Here is a 19,457-nt window from a genome sequence, read left to right as displayed (position 1 = left end):
GGATAGAACCTGAGACCCTTAATCTCAGGGTCATGGGTTTGAGTCCCACATCGAGCAAAAGATTCCTGCATTGCAGGAGGCTGGACTAGATGACCCTTATGGTCCTTCTCAATTCTATGATTCTATGAAATCCTTGCTGAATGGGATTTCATATACATTCTCAGATGTCACTCTAGCAATTGATAAAAGCACTTCAAAAAAGGGTACATTTAGAGGGATTTTGAGAATGCAGTTGTTTGGTTTTGGGCACGAGACATAACTTGTTGAAATATACTCAGAGTCAAGTGTGGATTTCATGCTCTTTATTCAGCTCATTGTAGCGAGGAATGCAGTTCCCCCCAAACGTCTGCTTTATATACACTATTTACACAATGGGCCCCATGTGATTGGCTAATTCCGGGATACTCCTGTATGCCAATCGGGTTGCGGATTCACTTCCACCTGGAGCTGGATTGGGTGGCTCCTGCGGACCAATCAGACTGCTGCATTCTGGATCCTATTGATCTAGGACCAATCAGACTGCTGCATTCTGAATCCTATTGTTCTAGGACCAATCAGACTGCTGCATTTTGGATCCTATTCAACTCAGTACATAACACCCCTCCCCTCTAAGTTCCAGTCCTGCCCGGGAGGTTGCATTCATAGTCCTCAAGGTACGCTGGCTGCCTACGTATGCGTTGTGGCCTGGGGTGTTCCCTGGTCAGTGGTTCGGGTTCTGGCTCGTGTTCCGAGGCTGCTGGCTGTGATGGGGCCGTTTGGTCTGGTGCAACCAGCTCGCTCAGTTGTGGCTCTGGTTCTGGTGCCCTTTCGGCCTCGTGGGTCCTCTCAGTATTTACTGATTCTGCCTCTCCTGCCGGCCCCTCCTGCTCTACGGGTCTCACTTCCCCACTGTTCCCTTGGGACTCCCCTGACCTGTCCTCCTCCTGGTTTTCTCCTGGGAATCGTCGCCATAGCTGGTCGCAGTGGCGGTGTCAGCATTGCCCCCCCCCTCCATTAGCACCTCGTATGACACGGGGCCAGTCACCCTGGTGACTGTGGCGGGTACTCATGCCGGGTCTGCCGCAAAAGAATCATAGAATCATAGATGTTATGAAAATGTTATGAAAATGATATATAGATGGTATTTAACACCGGTAAAGGTGGCTAAAATATATCATGGCGTATGTAATAAATGCTGGAAATGTAAGCAAATAGAAGGTACCTTTTTCACATGTGGACATGCCTGAAAGTAAGAGACTTCTGGGAGAAAATATATAATGAATTGAAAAAAGTGTTGAAAAACACATTTCCTAAGAAACCAGAGGCCTTCTTACTGGGCATTGTAAACCATGAAATCCCAAATGAAGATAGGACAGTCTTTATGTATGCCACAACTGCTGCAAGGATTCTACTAGCTAAAAACTGGAAAACTGAAGATATACCTATGGTAGAAGAGTGGCAAATGAAAATGATGGACTATATGGAACTCACAGAACTGACCGGGAAACTCCGAGACCAGAGGGACGAGGCAGTACAGAAAGATTGGAAGAAATTTAAAGACTACAGTGGTATCTCGACTTATGAGCGACTCGACTTCCGTATTTTTCGACTTCCGAATGATCTCCTGAAGTGAAAAAATGGCCGCCACTTCCGAAATTTCCAACTTGCGAAGGGAAAGCGGTGGCACGATACCTCGACTTACGGAAATTTGAATGCGCTTTTTTTTTACTTCCGATTTTTTTCCCCTTTCCGAGATGGCACCTTCAACTTACGAAGATTTCGACTTACGAGCACGCCTTTGGAACGGATTAATTTGGTAAGTCGAGGTACCACTGTATTTGAAAACTTATGCTAAGATTAATACCTAAGAATTGAACTGGAAGACGAGATAGGCTACAGATATGGAAAGTATATAAGACAAATGAAAGATAGAAGTATGATAAGGAAAATAGAGGTTAAGGAAAATATTAGATATTAATGATTATAAAATGTTAAGAAATTACTAAGGATGATACACAGTGAACGCAGAAGGAGAGGATGTGAGGAAGTCAATCTAACAATGTAAAGGAATATGAGATTTATTGTTATTTTTGTATTTTTCTTGTATGTATCGTATTTTTGTTTTGTTTTTTTTGTTATTGTTGGTAGTGTTTAATTGTAAGGTTTTTTGTTTTTGTTTGGAAATTTAATAAATTCTTTTTTAAAAAAGGAATTCTTCTGACGGTAATGCGGTTCCATTGTCTGAGACGAGAGTGTCAGGGAGCCCATGGGTTGCAAACAGCCTGCGTAGTACCCAGATGGCTGCAGACGTAGAAGTGGATGGTACCAGTGCGACTTCCAGCCATTTGGTGTAGGAGTCCACCACTATGAAGAATGTTTTCCCCTGGAAGGGGCCAGCAAAGTCCACGTGCAGGTGTGACCATGATGCTCAGGTGGACTCCCAGGACTGGACTGGGGCCCTTGGGAGATCTGAGCGGGATTCTTGGCAGGCCTAGCAGTGTTTGACCCAGGCCTCTATCTCTCCGTCAATCCCTGGCCACCACACATAACTCCTGGCGAGGGCCGTCATTCTCACTACCCCTGGGTGTGTCTCTTGTAGGGCTGTAAGGACCCTTTTGCAGAGGGGCTCAGGAACGACAACCCTGCTTCCACATAACAGGCACCCCTTGTGGGCTGACAGTTCATGTTTACAGGTTGTGTAGCCAGTGAATTCTGGCCTGGGGCTGCCGCTGGGCCATCCCCTCCACCCCCAGTCCAGGACCCGGGAGATGACCCTATCTTTCTTGGAATGGTGTGCAACTTCTTGTGCCTGAATGGGGCGGTCAGGAAGCAGCTCCAGGCTCATAACCTCTTGCGCGGGTGCTGGGTCGGGGCCTGTTTCTGGTAGTGGTAGCCTACTGAAGACGTCTGCGTGGGCAGTGAATCAGTGCATACTGGTAGCCGGCAAGGAAAATTGACCACCTGAGGACGCAAGGAGACAGCACTTGGGGGGTCAGCTTTTCGGGGGCAAACAAGCCAAGCAATAGCTTGTGCTCAGTCACCACGGTAAAGGGCCACCCGTACAAGAAATCATGGAATTTTTTTTTACTCCCTTCACGATTGCCAGACCCTCCTTGTTGATTTGCGAGTAGTTCTGCTCGGCTGCGGCGAGCATCTGGGGAAAGTATGCCACCGGCACCTCTCTTCCATCTGGGAGTTGGTGTCCCAGGACAGTGCCGATGCCATAGGGCGAGGGGTCGCATGCTAGCACCACCGGCAGCCTCTCGTCGAAGTGTGTCAAGACCGAGTTTGAGACTGCCTGGACTGCGGCCTCCTGGCGCTGGCCCCACACCCAAGGGGCCCGCTTGTCCAGGAGTCTGTGTAGGCGCTCTGCTACCACCGCTACCACCGCCTTATGGGGGAGGAAGGCATGGTAAAAGTTCAATAGTCCCAAGAAGGCCTGAAGTTCAGTCTTGCCCTTGGGTGCTGGGGCATTCTGGATCCTATTGTTCTAGGACCAATCAGACTGCTGCATTTTGTATCCCATTCAACTCAGTACATAACACTTGTCCTTTTGTCTCTCTTAGGTTCCAAAGGGTGAAAGTTTCCCTCCAACTGCAGAAGTTGTCAAGAGTCCCTACAGGACTGAGATCATTGGTGGGGTGGTTGTGCAGACACCAATCTCAGTCAATCAGGTGAGAAGGGAATGGCTGGTCAGCCAAATCTGTTGCTTTGGAGAAGGGATGGAGATGGAAAAGTTTACAGAATTTCTTTACAGCATTTCTACCCCACTCTGCAGCCAAAAAGGCCCACAGAATGGCTTACATAAGACCAGTTTAAAAACACACAGCCTGTGCCTTACAATCTAAATACATAGCACAAAAGGAAAAAGCTATGAGGAGGGAATGAGAATATAAGCAAACTTGGGCCCAGACAGGGCTTGTGGAAGCCTGGTGTACATATAATACATAGTCATGAGTCCTTCTAATAATGGGTTGGTGCCTTGTTGTTGTTGTTCAGTCGTTCAGTCGTGTCCGACTCTTCGTGACCCCATGGACCAGAGCACGCCAGGCACGCCTATCCTTCACTGCCTCTCGTAGTTTGGCCAAACTCATGTTAGTAGCTTCGAGAACACTGTCCAACCATCTCATCCTCTGTCGTCCCCTTCTCCTTGTGCCCTTCTTTCCCAACATCAGGGACTTTTCTAGGGAGTCTTCTCTTCTCATGAGGTGGCCAAAGTACTGGAGCTTCAACTTCAGGATCTGTCCTTCTAGTGAGCACTCAGGGCTGATTTCTTTGAGAATGGATAGGTTTGATCTTCTTGCAGTCCATGGGACTCTCAAGAATCTCCTCCAGCACCATAATTCAAAAGCATCAATTCTTCGGCGATCAGCCTTCTTGATGGTCCAGCTCTCACTTCCGTACATTACTACTGGGAAAACCATAGCTTTAACTATACGGACCTTTGTCGGCAAGGTGATGTCTTTGCTTTTTAAGATGCTGTCTAGGTTTGTCATTGCTTTTCTCCCAAGAAGCAGGCGTCTTCTAGTTTCGTGACTGCTGTCACCATCTGCAGTGATCATGGAACCCAAGAAAGTGAAATCTCTCACTGCCTCCATTTCTTCCCCTTCTATTTGCCAGGAGGTGATGGGACCAGTGGCCATGATCTTAGTTTTTTTGATGTTGAGCTTCAGACCATATTTTGCGCTCTCCTCTTTCACCCTCATTAAAAGGTTATTTAATTCCTCCTCACTTTCTGCCATCAAGGTAGTATCATCAGCATATCTGAGGTTGTTGATATTTTTTCCGGCAATCCTAATTCCGGTTTGGGATTCATCCAGTCCAGCCTTTTGCATGATGAATTCTGCATATAAGTTAAATAAGCAGGGAGACAATATACAGCCTTGTCGTACTCCTTTCCCAATTTTGAACCAATCAGTTGTTCCATATCCAGTTCTAACTATAGCTTCTTGTCCCACATAGAGATTTCTCAGGAGACAGATGAGGTGATCCGGCACTCCCATTTCTTTGAGAACTTGCCATAGTTTGCTGTGGTCGACACAGTCAAATGCTTTTGCGTAGTCAATGAAGCAGAAGTAGATGTTTTTCTAGAACTCTCTAGCTTTCTCCATAATCCAGCACATGTTTGTAATTTGGTCTCTGGTTCCTCTGCCCCTTCGAAATCCAGCTTGCACTTCTGGGAGTTCTTGGTCCACATACTGCTTAAGCCTGCCTTGTAGAATTTTAAGCATAACCTTGCTAGCGTGTGAAATGAGTGCAATTGTGCGGTAGTTGGAGCATTCTTTGGCACTGCCCTTCTTTGGGATTGGGATGTAGACAGATCTTCTCCAATCCTCTGGCCACTGCTGAGTTTTCCAAACTTGCTGGCATATTGAGTGTAGCACCTTAACAGCATCATCTTTTAGGATTTTAAATAGTTCAGCTGGAATATCATCACTTCCACTGGCCTTGTTGTTAGCAAGGCTTTCTAAGGCCCATTTGACTTCACTCTCCAGGATGTCTGGCTCAAGGTCAGCAACCACATTACCTGGGGTGTATGAGACCTCCATATCTTTCTGGTATAATCCCTCTGTGTATTCTTGCCACCTCTTCCTGATGTCTTCTGCTTCTGTTAGGTCCTTTCCACTTTTGTCCTTAATTGTGGTATTCTTTGTACGAAATGTTCCTTTCATATCTCCAATTTTCTTGAACAAATCTCTGGTTTTCCCCATTCTGTTATTTTCCTCTATTTCTTTGCATTGCTCGTTTAGAAATGCCCTCTTGTCTCTCCTTGCTATTCTTTGGAAATGCTATTCTTTGTCTTGCTATTCTTTGTCTCTCCTTGTCTTGCTATTCTTTGTCTCTCCTTGCTATTCTTTGGTGCCTTAACCCTGATCAAAGATCCCTTGGAGCCATGTTTTTGTTTCCAGAAGGGTAGTTGCATGTAATGATCTCAGGCAGGCAAGTGAGCCCTGTTAAGAATTAACAAGTCTCTGGCAGTTTTATGGTACGTTTATTTATAAATCACATCCAGAGCGCGGCTCCCAGCCTGCCGCTCTTTGATGCGAGTTGGTCACTCTGAGTCTCCACCCCTGTCACAGCACCAAGGGCGCCAAAATCCAGTCCTTCCTCTCTTACACTTCTGTTGCATTTTAACCCTTTCAGCTCTTCTGGTTCGGGGAGAAGGTGGGTGGAATTCCGCCCCCCGCTCTTAAAAGAAGAGCCCCCTGAACACTGTTTCTCTCCTGGTTGCATAGCAACCCCCTCAATGCCGTCTATCTCTTCCCCTCCCTCTGTTTGCGAGCTGTCCGAGTCTGCTGCTCTATCTGAGTCTGGGAACTCTTGGTGAAGCGGGGGGGGGGGTGAGCTAACCCACTCCTGCTCTGTCTGTATTCCTTCATCTTCAAAGTTTGACTCTTCCCAGGCGTTCAATTCAGCCATGTCTCTGACATTGCATTAGTCATGGAGACACAGAGGCATGTCTTGTTCCGTGCTGGGCTTGGGGCTAATGGGGAAGCAAGATCTGTTGGGGTGGTGATGCTGCAATCCCTTCCATCCTGTGCTTGCATTGTGTGTATGTGTACACAAAACCATATGTCCTAAAAGACACCACAGTCTCTGCTGACTTATATTCTGAAGAAACTGAACCCTGGGAGAGCACCCCTGGAGTCTCTCACCACTCAGAGATTGGGGCTTGCGTGCAACAATGTGCACATTGCTTCAGGTGGAAATGTGAGCAGTGAAGGCAATGCAATGGAAAAATTCAGGCAATGACTATTCCGGTGAGCTGGGATGTATGCAAAAAAAGCACATCAACCTCTTGTAGTAGCAGTGAAGGGTGATAAAATGAACAGCATGGCAGTGAGTCCTGATCTGACTCAAGAGTGGGGAAGCTGTGGTCCTTCAGATGTTGCCCCTCCCAAGTCCCATCAGCCAACAGTCAGGGATGATGGAACTTGGAGTTCAGCAACATCTGGAGGGCCAAAGGTTAGTTACTGCTGCCATGAGGACCTAAACAAAGCCCAGTGTAATAAGTGCCAAGAGCCTCCCACTGTGTCATCTTATTTCCCAAAGTGGCCATCCAGGTGTTTCTTGCAAGTTCCAGATGATGGATGGTGCTGGTGGATGCGACTGATGGGAGCTGGAGTCTCACAGCACCTGCAGAGCTGCAGCTTCCCCACCGCTGTCTGTCTGCACCTGCTGGTAGTTAGGCATAATAAATAGCAAATCAACATCAAACCTAGGTTACGTGAAAGCATTCACAACCACACACAAAAAACGTAACCGGCTGTATCAAAATAATACTCATGCAATATATTTCTCTCTGTATCAAAAGTTCCTCACAGACATACTCTACGTGTAGAGATCAACAAAGTTCAGCAAAGTAACGTAGTAGCAAAGTGAATAAAAGTCCCAATAAACGATATCGTTCACAAAGTCCCAGATATGAACTTATCCACATATGGCTCTGTGTTTGTGTGGTCCAAGTAATCCAAACAAGAGCTTGCACAGTTCACGTTCACAACAAGGTTTTCCAGAATAATAACCCTGTTTCGCCCTCCTTGGCTTCATCAGTGGTGCATGCTTCTAAATAATATAAATGCAATGTGGTAATTCGACATCCTTTTACACAGAATTTAAATAATACAAACAATATAGACAATAGTAACAGTAGTATACATACCATATACGGTAACGTGTATCAAAATATACGGATCTCATAACATAGTGGTTTCTTGCATAAAGTAACAATTGTAATCTCAGGTTATATAGATAGATACAATATTGGTTTTTGTACAGGTGATGGCAATCTACAGCTCCAAAGTTGCATTCTTAAAGTGATCCATACAACGCAAATAATGTAAAACAAACTTTCTACTTTCATAGGTGTTAAACAAATAGGCATTAATCATAACTCATAAAAAAGAACTATAATCAGTCTCAGTGTTCAGACCTGAAGGATGTAAGGAATTTAGTAGGAAAATAAATCTAGTTTCTTTCTGAAAAAGGATTTTTTTAGCTTGTTCTACAGGTCCTCGATATACCCAAATAACAAAAAGTCATATCCTCATCCAAATGAGATGCTTGAATTAAATGTTGTACTAGAGGAGCATCTATTACATTATTTCTAATCCTCGATCGGTGCTCTGATATTCTTACTTTAATAGGTCTGAGAGTATGACCCACATATAACAAACCACAAGGACATCTAATAACATGAATTACACGTGGTCTGTCAGGAATGCTTTGATGGTATTTCCTGCTTGGCAGGGGGTTGGACTGGATGGCCCTTGTGGTCTCTTCCAACTCTATGATTCTATGATTCTATGTAGCAAATGCCTGTAAAATAAACTTTAAACCTATGTTGGTAAACTCTATTACCTGTAGGGCATATTTACAGGAGGTGCAATGACCACACCTACAAAAAACCTTGTAGGGGATTAGATATAGTACATTGTGTGAGAGTAGATTTTAAATCCGTATGCACTAATATATCTTTAAATGACTTTGTGCAATGTTTGGCGAAAAGGGGGGCCATGTCACAACCTGGGATGTCAAGGGTTATTATTCTGGAAAACCTTGTTGTGAACGTGAACTGTGCAAGCTCTTGTTTGGATTACTTGGACCACACAAACACAGAGGCATATATGGATAAGTTCATATCTGGGACTTTGTGAATGATATCGTTTATTGGGACTTTTATTCACTTTGCTACTACGTTACTTTGCTGAACTTTGTTGATCTCTACACGTAGAGTATGTCTGTGAGGAACTTACAGAGAGAAATATATTGCATGAGTATTATTTTGATACAGCTGGTTATGTTTTTTGGTAGTTAGGTATAAGCAAAACTAAGATGAAAATGAGACATCCCAGCAATAATACCACCCTGCCCAACCCTTGGGCATCACAAAATCTGGGGTGTAGCAGCTGCTTTGTCTCCTTGCCAAATGGCCTGTCATGCCTCATTAACTTGCCAGAGAAAAGTGTGCCACCCTCCACTTTTTAGCAGTGTGTGCCTTTTTTTTCCTTTTAAGAGGAAGCTGCTCATCCTGTGATGCAGGATCAGAAGGTTAGGGAAGAAACTAGAGGAGCAGGAGCGTTTTCCTTTGAGCCATGGCTTGAAATGTGGCTAAGAAGCAAAAAGAACACGATGGTAGCTGCCAAATAATGTTGCCATGCAGAGTGCTTCTCCTCAGGAAGCCAGCAGCCATGTCTTCCTCTCGAAAGCACTTTTCCTTCCTGTTCCCCCTAGTTTTTCATCCCAACCCCCATGCATACTGGACAGGTGCAGAATGCCTTCACCATTACTAGTTGTGGAGAAGGTGGAATTTTAGCAGGTGTAGTTTGCATGACAAGCTACACATCTCCTCAAATACACTCTTCTATTCCTCTCTTATTGTGTTTTACTTATATGCAGCTTTTTGGCTCAGTGGGCTCCTAGTCATGAACTGCATAGGGATGAAATGGGTTACCCGTGAGCCACTCCTGGAGGCACAGGCATGTGCATCTGCAGAGACCTTCCCTGGCGCCAGAGAGTCACACCCCCCAGCTGAAATTAGGCTCGAAAGAAGCCTTCTTTAGCCAATAGAAGCCATGTTTACAGTTGGTAGCCAAGAGTTGCAGCACACCTGTGGTGTACACAACAGTTTGCAAACATTCCCATAGGTCCCAAAAGGTTGGTGACCCTTGCAATAGCAAATGCAGTAACCCAGCCAGATGGGTGGGATATAAATAATAAATTATTAAAATATTATTTTAGTACAATTAAAGCGCAATACAAAATTACACACACTGTATGGATCATCTACGCAATTGTTAAAGATGCAGATTCTGTGTCCTTTCTCTCTGTGTCTGTCTTACCTGCCCATCTTAGCATTCAAACAAGTGGTTCAGTGCCAGGAGGGACTGTCCTGTGTGCTTTTGCTGAACATGTAGATTGACTTCTGGTTCTGTATCCCAGTATCCTAATTACTGGCTTTGCTGGCCTGTGGTTCTCGGGCTGCTATCCACCCTGAGCCCTCAGGACAGGGCAGGATAGGGCATGAAAGAAACAGTGCCAACCAACCCGATAGTTTACAGAGTACTTGAACTACAAGCAGAAGTTTTGCCAGCTTTTCATTACAGCTGTTGCCAGTTGCATTTTTTATGCGAGTCTCCCTTAATTAAGGCTTGGCCCCACATGTTTAATTAAATGGATTGGCACACACTCACTCAGCCTCTAGATGGTCTGCTCCATTCTGCTGAGAACAAACAGCAGGTATCCATAGTTTCTGTATCCAATTAGCAGACCCAGTTTAATTGCTGACCTGGGACTGCTTTGCACAAAAGTAGAATGAGATGGTAGAGAAGACAGTGCCACTTTAGACTGCAAGGAGATGCCATTTTTAAAGCATTTCCTAGTTTAGTGAAAGTGTTTTTACCCCTCTCTTCAGTCCCAGGTCACTTTTAAAAGATGAGCATATAAGACGGTCCCTACCCTCAGGCCCACAATCTAAAAGACAGGACACAAAAAGGATGAGGAACTGGGAGACTCGGAGGTGGAAATCAAACTCAGGCCCTAGTTCTTTGTCATGTCCCAATGGAATGAAGTGGAGGAGCCAAAAGTCGCTGAGCTGAGTTCCTTCTTCTTATGCCCATGCTGAAGCCTGATGGAATAGGTGCTGCCAGATGACCTTTGATGGAAGAAGCCCTTGATAGAACAGGCTTCTTAGCTGAGCTGACAGGAGCCCAGCTTTCAAGCTCTTCCTCTGCTGCAGCCTGGTGGAATGGCTGCAGCAAGGCAGCAGTTGAGAAACAGAGGAAAAGCCTGATGGAGCTGGCTTCTCAGCAGAGCCAGTGGAGTTGAGCATCTAGCTTTTCAAACATAGTGCAATTCTACTTTTTCCCTCTCTCAGCTTGGGAAGAAGTAGGAAACAGGCAAGGAAACAGGCCCATGCAGCATGGCCACTGTCACCCTGAGGCAATCCCTTGCAAGATAATTGTAACAACAATAAAACCACCATATCCATGAGAGAGCGTTCAGCCCACTGCTAGATTTCCACTTGTGGGGAATGTTTTACACAAGAGAGCATTCAAAAATAATTCCTACCACATGCTCCTCAAAGAAGCATGCCTGTTGCCTGCTTTGCTGTCCTTCCAGTGACAGGCAGAGACCTTTTATTTCGCCGGGCTTTTAGTTTTATGATGTTTTATTAATTGCTGCTGTTGCTTTGTATTGTTGTAAACAGATGTTTCCGCCTCCCCTCCATCCACTGCTCTGCACTGCTGTCAAGGAATGTCCTGCCTGAGTGGGATTGTGGAAAACATAAATCCACCCTGTTCAGCACACGCCACAAGAACAATTAATCATGGTTAATTAAAATGAGATCTGTTGAGACTCCAGGCTGCCTGGAAGTTGGATCTTCTGATCAGGACCCCACCCCTTAAAAAAATTAAACCCAAACCCTCAAGATGTGAGGAAGCTCTGGTTATGGTTATTGATGGGTAAAAAAAAGATATTTTGTACCTGATGAACTAATGAGAGACAAATCAGTCTGTTTCCTTTCCATTTAAATTGCACATGTGTTCATGCATAAGCCTATTCCATCCTGTTTCCACATTAATCTGTGATCTAAATAGGGTTAGGGTTAGAGTTAGGGTTAATTCTAAAAAAATAAAATCATACGAACATTTGTATTAAAATACATATTTTAATCATGAATACATGTTTAAATACACGTTTTATCCCATTTTAAAATGTACGTTTTTTGATCCTAAAACTGTATTGTGAAATTTGGAGAAGTGTGAAATCTGAAGAAAAATTATGTTCCCTTTGGTCTGGAAGGTGCAAATAAAGTTAGTTTGCTTAAAAATGCAGACTAACATAATTATCTTTCTCTACAACGACCCCTTTCATGTTCACTTGAAAACAGTTGGGAATAGCTGAGCTTGGACCCAAATCTGAAGACTGGGGAAGCAGCTCTGAAAGAGTAATTTGCTAGATTGTAAAAATGAAGTTGTCCTGGGTTCTAGAAGGATGAAAGGCGCTGATTCCACTTGGAGCCCTTTTCTAAACTTGGGTCACTTTGTGTCATAAATCTCTGAGGGTGTTGCTCAAGCGAGCGCCAGGGATGCTTATCTCACAGGAAATCCCCCCCCCCTTTCTTCTTTCTCTCTGCCTTCTTTCTCATTTCTGTTTGGGAAACTTCCATTCCTGTTCAGTTCCTACTGGTCTCTCTCTCTGTGTGTGTGCTGCTTGTTCATTGTGGCAAAACACCTGATACTCAGAGAGGGACAAATGTCATCTTGGGGGCCTGCTGTGCTGTGTTCGCCCCCGGCTCTTCCTCAACATGGCACAGACACTGGGGTGCTTTGTGGTGCTAGGTGGTGAGCCCTTCATGCCAGGGGAGCCTGGTGCCCCAGTGGAGCATGTTGGCTACCTAAAATGTGCCACACAATGGCACCCAGTGTCTGCCCCTTTTTTCCTTTGGGGACTGCACTTATTAAGAAGCAATAAGCAGGCACTCACCCATGAAATTTATGCAGCCAGCAAAAGCCCACTTTCTTCTTTGAAGAGCAAAGCCTTTGGCTCCCATTCTGTAGAAGTCAAAGCTGCATCAGTAGAACAGTTTGCTTTATTCACTCTCTCTTTAGCCAAGGGGAGCTTGTGAAAGCCTAGTTTTTTGTCACTGGCTTATTTTTCTGCATTTCTGTTAATTGCGGGTGAAAAAATTCATTTCCCATGCCACACACCCCTTCTCTCTTTCTCTTCCCTTCCTTTCCCTTTCCATGTGGAAAGGAAGCTGTTTTCTCAGGTCAGTTTTATGCACTGTGGTGTTGTCCTGAAAGGGAGCCCAGAATCCCAGTTTTAGCCAGTACACAATAACAAGATTGGGCCAGGGCTCTGGGAAATTACAAGCAGAACTTGCCCTGATCGTCTCTGGGACCAGTGGCTTTATCTGGAAAGGACTGCTTTATTTACCAGGTTAGGATGCTAGAGGAATTTGTTTGTTTGCAAGTTCCACTGCAAACTAATCTGATCTCTAATTCCATACTAATATGCACACAATAATGCAGTTATCCTCTGGATTTCACACTCCTCGAAATTTTGCAATGCAATTGTAGCCACACACACAAAAACCCAAACTGCTTATAAAAATGTTTATTTAAGATAAAAGTAATGTTTAGAAATGTTTACTTTGAGAGAGAATACATATTCTAATTTGAGTCTTCCTGCAATTCTTGTTATAAAGTTACAATTAAAAAATTATTTAGATGAGCTCTTTTCAAAAAATGATTTTTGGGAGAGAATACATCATTTAAAGATGAATTTTGTGCAGATTATTAAATTACATTTTAAAATTTAATTTGAATTTTGTGTTGTTGTTGTTTTTAAAAATAGATTTTAAAAGTTTTATTTTTACAACTGGATGCTGTATCCATCCCTGTCCCCAAGAAAAGGCAAATGACTGCATTGCATGCACCCAGTGAAAGACTTCAGGGGTTCCAGTGCTTTTGCAGGGTTTGGTTTCCTTGGAATGAAGCTCAATGAAGACTGTGGTATTCTTAGGATTTATGGTTTTGTTTACAACCTGACCATAAGATGGAAGGGCTCACAGCATTAGCACTGCCAAAGAGCTTGCCTCCCATTTAGGTTCCCAGAGAGATCTCCGAACCATGAGCTTTGGGTCCAGCATGGAGCAAGACGAGCCTCTGTGCCACCAGCACTGGCCAAAGCTCACGCACAAAGCACAGGCTATTGCTCTTCTACCTTACAAGGTGATGTTGCTTCCAGTTAGGTGAGGTGGGAGAGGAAGGTTGCACCCATTTGTCTCTAAGGCAACAGGGCAACCTCTCTGGACCTGTAAAGGTAAAGGGACCCCTGACCATTAGGTCCAGTCACAGACGACTTTGGGGTTGTGGTGCTCATCTCGCTTTATTGGCCGAGGGATGCGGTGTACAGCTTCCGGGTCATGTGGCCAGCATGACTAAGACGCTTCTGGCGAACCAGAGCAGCACACGGAAATGCCGTTTACCTTCCTGCCAGAGTGGTACCTATTTATCTACTTGCACTTTGGACCTGTAAATGGTGGCAATTAGCTGGTCAGCTGAGGACATTATCTTACAAAGGAACGGATCTGACTGGCTCAGCAGCCTCTAATGCTAGTTTTGAAACCTCCTCAATACAGAATCACAGGCCTTGATATAATCCCAATTGACATCACTCAGTTCAAGGTCTCATGCCATTCTCATGTCTGAGTTATGCTGACCAAGAATGCCTGGCCCTGAGTCACCCAGGGAACATTGTGGTTTTTCATGGATTGGGGACTCAGCTTCCTTGTCCCCAAGGCCAGCAATCTCACCACTGCGCTGGGGGTAGTGGTGGCAGACATCAGGCTTGCAAGATCTACAAACCCCACAGGTCCACCCACCAGACCCATGTTCAAAATAGTGGTGCAGGTGGCGCATGCTCACTTGAAAGCAGCAGGGTGTATCTGAGCACATGCACACCCAGCAATTTGTTTTTCAGTATCAGTCCTTCCACACAAAAACCAACTCCTGGTTTTCACCTAAACTTGGTTTGGTTCAGCAGCCTAATTTGGAAGAGGGAAACCTTTCAGTTGTTAAAACAAAATAAAATAAAAAATTCCTTCCAGTAGCACCTTAGAGACCAACTAAGTTAGTTCTTGGTATGAGCTTTCGTGTGCATGTATCTGAAGATCTGAAGAAGTGTACATGCACACGAAAGCTCATACCAAGAACTAATTTAGTTGGTCTCTAAGGTGCTACTGGAATGAATTTTTTATTTTATTTTGTTTTGACTATGGCACACCAACACGGCTACCTTTCAGTTGTTGGTATTGTTAATAATGTGGGAGTCAGAAGCCCTTGTCCGATGGACTGCAAACTGCTCCCAGCTCTCCCTTCTGCACCACCTTGGCTTGGCTCTCAATTAATTTTATTCACATAAATAACCATAATGAAGGGGCAAACTGGGCCAGATGCCATTTATTCAAGAAGCAGTGGTGCCATTACATGAGTGGATTTTGCAGAAGCAAATTGCAAGTGTTAGAAGCCTGATGCAAACTGGGAGGGACCCTGGAGTTAGGAGTAGCAGGTTTTATCCCTTTGCTTCCTGCTTCCACCTATTTCAGGAAAGAGCTCAGTTAGGCCATCTGCTCTGCTCCAGGAAGGACTGGGAGAGACCCCTGCCTGCAACCCCAGAGAGCTGCTGCCCGTCAGTGTAGACCAGGGGTCAGCAACCTTTTTCAGCCGTGGGCCAGTCCACCATCCCTCAGACCATGTGGTGGGCCGGACTATATATTTTTTTTTGGAGGGGGGATGAATTCCTATGCTTCACATAATAACCCAGAGATGCCTTTTAAATAAAAGGACACATTCAACTCATGTAAAAACACACTGATTCCCAGACCACCCATGGGCCTCAGGTTGCTTTCCCCTGCTATAGACAGTACCGGACAAAATAGACCAGTCATCTGGCTGGGTACAAAGTTCCTATGCTAAAGTAGGAATCAGCTGTTGTTCGAATTGTGGGGAAGAGGGAGCTCTCATTTATAGTAGGTAAGAAGTAACGCACCTATTAAATTCCTGCCTGCACAAACCACAGTCCCAATCCTGATCAAGGCCCCTATGCCTGCAGTTTACATTTAATGACCAATTACATACATGTGTTGTATATAATTTGGCTCTTGGGGACTTGTGTGGCAGTTATGGAACTTTGGCAAAACAGATGACCAGTGTTCCTTTCCTGTCCAGCCTCAGTGGCAGCCTAGTTCTTGGTGTGTGTGTTTTCTCTCCACCCCCCTTCTCTCCTAGAATGGAGGGGATGGCTCCGAAAGCGGCGAGCCAGCAGTGCATCCTCTTCTGAAACGGTCCCAGAGTTACATCCCCAGTACCAAAACGCCAACTGGGCCACCCGTCCTCAAGAGCGGCTACTGTGTCAAGCAGGGGAATGTGGTAGGTCTCTGCCCTGGCCGGCCTTGCTGATGAAGTGGTGCTGAGTTTTAAAACCTGGTGCTTCCATTGTAGGTGATGAAATTACCCAGTGAGGCTGGGGGTGGTGGTGGTGGGGGTTGTGGTGACTCCTGGAGAGAATTCCAGGTAGGCCCACAACATTTTGCTGCCTGAGATGGAGTAGCAAACAGTGTTGGCTATCTAGGGATGGGGAAGAAATCCATTTTGGTTCACATCTGAAGCTGAGCCCACTTATTTTGCACTTTCTGAAACATTGCATACCAAAACACAGTGATTCTTTTGAAATTTTGAATTTCTCCGAGTTCTGCAATGAAGCTGTCTAGCCAGGCTATGTGCACAAAAATGCATGTACTCGGGTAAAGTGTGCATAGAAATTCACATATTAGTGGGGGGGGGATGCAAAAGTGTATATTTGGCAAAGTTAAATAAAAAAATGTGTATATTAGGAGAGATTTGCACTCAAATGCTGATAAATCTTTATGAGGACTTTAAAAAATGCATTTTACAAACTCATGAGGAAATGCGGAGAACTGAACTGAAGACTGAGAGAAAGTGAAACTGAGAAATTCACCCATCTATAGCCCCCACCCCACCCCCTCAAGTTATGGTCATGGCACCTAAGTTATCTTGGCACCTGAGACAGCACATCTCATAAGCACCTCCCCTCCTCATCTGGCAGTAAAAATACATCAATAGTAAATTTAAAATAACTACCAGTTTTCTGTCATTTCAAGACAAAAACATTCCACCTGGGACAGCTGCCACATCCTGCCTAATGGTAGGGCCAGACCTGTGAGAGACCCTTTTGAGTGGATACGCTGGCCTCCAATTCCCATCAGCCCAGCCGGGAAAGCCAACCATCAGAAATGCTCAGAGTTGTAGGCCAACAACATCTGCAGGAATACCCCCATGACATGAGTCAGGCCAAGGATCTGTTTCCCATGCTGTCCTCTGCTTGTCCCCAACACTGACCATTCAGAGCCTCTGTACACAAGGGCTCTATTTAGCTATTATGCCTGTGGGTGAGGAATCCCATCCTGAAACTATCCATTCTTGTACTGTACGTTGTTTTGAAAAGCTATCTAACCTGGTGGCAGCAAATCCCACGGGTTAAGTCTGTATGGTGCAGAGAGCAAGACCACAGGCCCTTGTGAAATGTGGAGTGTTTGGGACAGCTGTGGAAGACTTTCATAGATTATATCAGCACCCAAAAGGGGTTGTTTCTGTCTTTTAGAGGAAGAGCTGGAAACGGCGGTATTTCACTCTGGATGACTTTTCCATCAGTTACTTCAAGTGTGAGCAGGTAAGCCGGGGGCACCAACCTTTTTGGACCAGTGGGCACATTTTGCATTTTGAGAGAGTGCTTCGGGTGCTAGTCACAAAATGGCTGTGATGGGGCAGGTGCACCACACAAACAGGCTGCCACAAGGAACATGGCACAGTGCAAAACTAGAGAAACAGCTACCCTTGGCATCCTGCCCTTCCTCCTAAAGACAGCAACAGGGAGCGTTCCTACTAGGAAGAATGTACTGGTTGGCTACTCCACACTCGCCTTCATTTTTCAGAAATTGCTTAAAACATAACTGCACATTTTGCTCTGTAACTTTCTTCCTAGAAGGGCTAGTCAGCCTTTTTATACCTACCACCCACTAATGCATCTTTCTTGATGGTAAAATTTCCTTACCACCCCCCAGCGCTCGATGGAAGGAAGGAGGATTCAGCCTGTGCCGTAGAACCCCCTACCACCCACCTAGAATCCTGCAACGGCCACTAGGGGTTGACAACCCCTGGGCTACAGACTTGATTTTTAAGTTTTTGGGTTTTTTTAAGCTTAGAGTCAGAGTGCATCATTGAGAAGCTTTGCAGGCTGCTGCAGGAGCCAGAGTGGTGACCCCGAGGGAAGCCATGCTGCCATGCCATTTGAGAATTGCCTTTTGCTCTTGGCCTCTCTCATGACTGGTGCAAGGGCCCCCCAGTTCCTTCAGGACAAATGCCTGTTTTCCATTAAGCAAAAAAGGGAGGCTGATGTGAATCTGCTATGTCCGTGGTGGGAAACTGCCAGCCCCAACTCCTGTGCATGGTGGCATCAGGTGCAGGTGTAGTAAAGCTGCAACTGGGCTGAAAGTGGGTTTGTGCCGCTTGTCATCTGACCAGAGGTGCCTGCAAAGCTCTGCACACAGTTTGTTTAGAAATGGCACAGGCCAGAGCAGTTCCCCCTGATGACACTGTGACCTCAGCGGCTGCCCCCCCCCCCGGTCCACCTGCCAAAGAGCCCACAGTGACAGAGGGTGGGTGGCACAGAGAAGGGTCTGGTTGGCCAGCTGGATCTCATTCTTCACCCTGTGCTGTGTGACTGCTGTGGGGCAGTCAGGTTTGGACGAGTGAAGATTAAGGTGACTAAAAGGAAAGTTGCTTTATGGTCTTAAGCACCAAAGAGGAATGCTGCTGTTTCAGGCCAAAGGTACATCCAGTTGAGATCTGTTTCTCACTGTGGGCAGCCAGGTGCAAGCAGGGAGGACATAAGCACAGCCATGCTTTACAAGCTGTGTTCCCAGCAACTGGAATTCAGAGGAGCACTCCCTCTGTTCCTGAGGGTTGCACGCAGCCACATCATGACTAGCAACCATGGAGAAGCCTTACGCTCACTAAATGTTTCTAACCTCCTTTTCAAGAAATCCAGTTGGGCAGCTATCACTACATCTTGTGGCAGCGAATTCCTTTGTTCAACTCAGTGCTGTGCGAAGGAGTTTTTCCTTTTGTCTATCCTGAATCTTCCAATACTTGGCTTTGTGGGATGAGCCCAAGGTCTAGTATTACGAGACGGGAAGAAAAGCTTCTGTTGCCTCTTTGTACAGCTTTGTACAGCTCTATCATGTATACACAAGCCCCATAACTTAACTTTTTTCCTATGAAAATCCTCAAAAGTTGTAACCTTACCTCCCAAGGGTGTTACTCTTGCCACCAGCTCCGCAGAAGCTCATCTGCCAACTCAGTGGCTCCATTAACTGCTCTTGCCTGGATTTTCTGCTCTCATAGCTGACAGTTTAACTTCCTGACATCTGTTTTGCTTGTCTCCTCAGGACAAAGAGCCGTTGCGGTCAATCCTCCTGAAGGATGTGCTGAAGACTCATGAATGTCTGGTGAAATCTGGGTATGGCATTATATTTGGCATTGGCACTTGGAGCCAACTTCTGCAGGTTCTGTCTGCTCATGTGAGGACCAGTGAGACCCAAGGTTTGGGGGGGGGGGCAACACCTTACTGGAGAGATAGAGATAGTGGCAGCCCCAATTACTTGGCAATTGCACAGGGATGAAAAGCGGTATATACCCTGTAAATATGGGACTTTAAAAAGAAATGATTGCTGCTGAGATTGGTAGGGAGAACTCTGTCAGCCCTTTGCAGTTCCTCTCTTGCCTGACACAAATGGAACTTCAGCTTCTCTAGTCAGGTGCCTCATCATGGAATAGTTAAGGGAAAAGCTTAAAGTGGGAGGAGTGATTTGATTCAGAGGGGAATAGAAG

At 45.4% G+C, this 19,457-nt stretch overlaps 1 protein-coding gene across 2 annotated transcripts in view; it reads left to right on the top strand.

Annotated features, from left to right (window-relative positions):
• The window catches only part of PLEKHA2 (pleckstrin homology domain containing A2), a 115,999-nt gene that overhangs the window by 70,750 nt on the left and 25,792 nt on the right, over positions 1 to 19,457 (top strand). For both annotated transcript variants that reach the window (XM_033171936.1, XM_033171935.1), the window contains exons 6-9: positions 3,546 to 3,653; positions 15,777 to 15,917; positions 17,170 to 17,238; positions 19,016 to 19,086. In XM_033171936.1, the coding sequence (XP_033027827.1) occupies positions 3,546 to 3,653; positions 15,777 to 15,917; positions 17,170 to 17,238; positions 19,016 to 19,086 (389 nt within the window). The remainder of the gene's footprint in view (positions 1 to 3,545; positions 3,654 to 15,776; positions 15,918 to 17,169; positions 17,239 to 19,015; positions 19,087 to 19,457) is intronic.

Source organism: Lacerta agilis, chromosome 15, assembly GCF_009819535.1.
Source record: "Lacerta agilis isolate rLacAgi1 chromosome 15, rLacAgi1.pri, whole genome shotgun sequence".
NCBI lineage: Eukaryota > Metazoa > Chordata > Lepidosauria > Squamata > Lacertidae > Lacerta > Lacerta agilis.
Note: the sequence above shows the minus strand (reverse complement) of the source record. Positions and strands in the feature narration are given on the sequence as shown.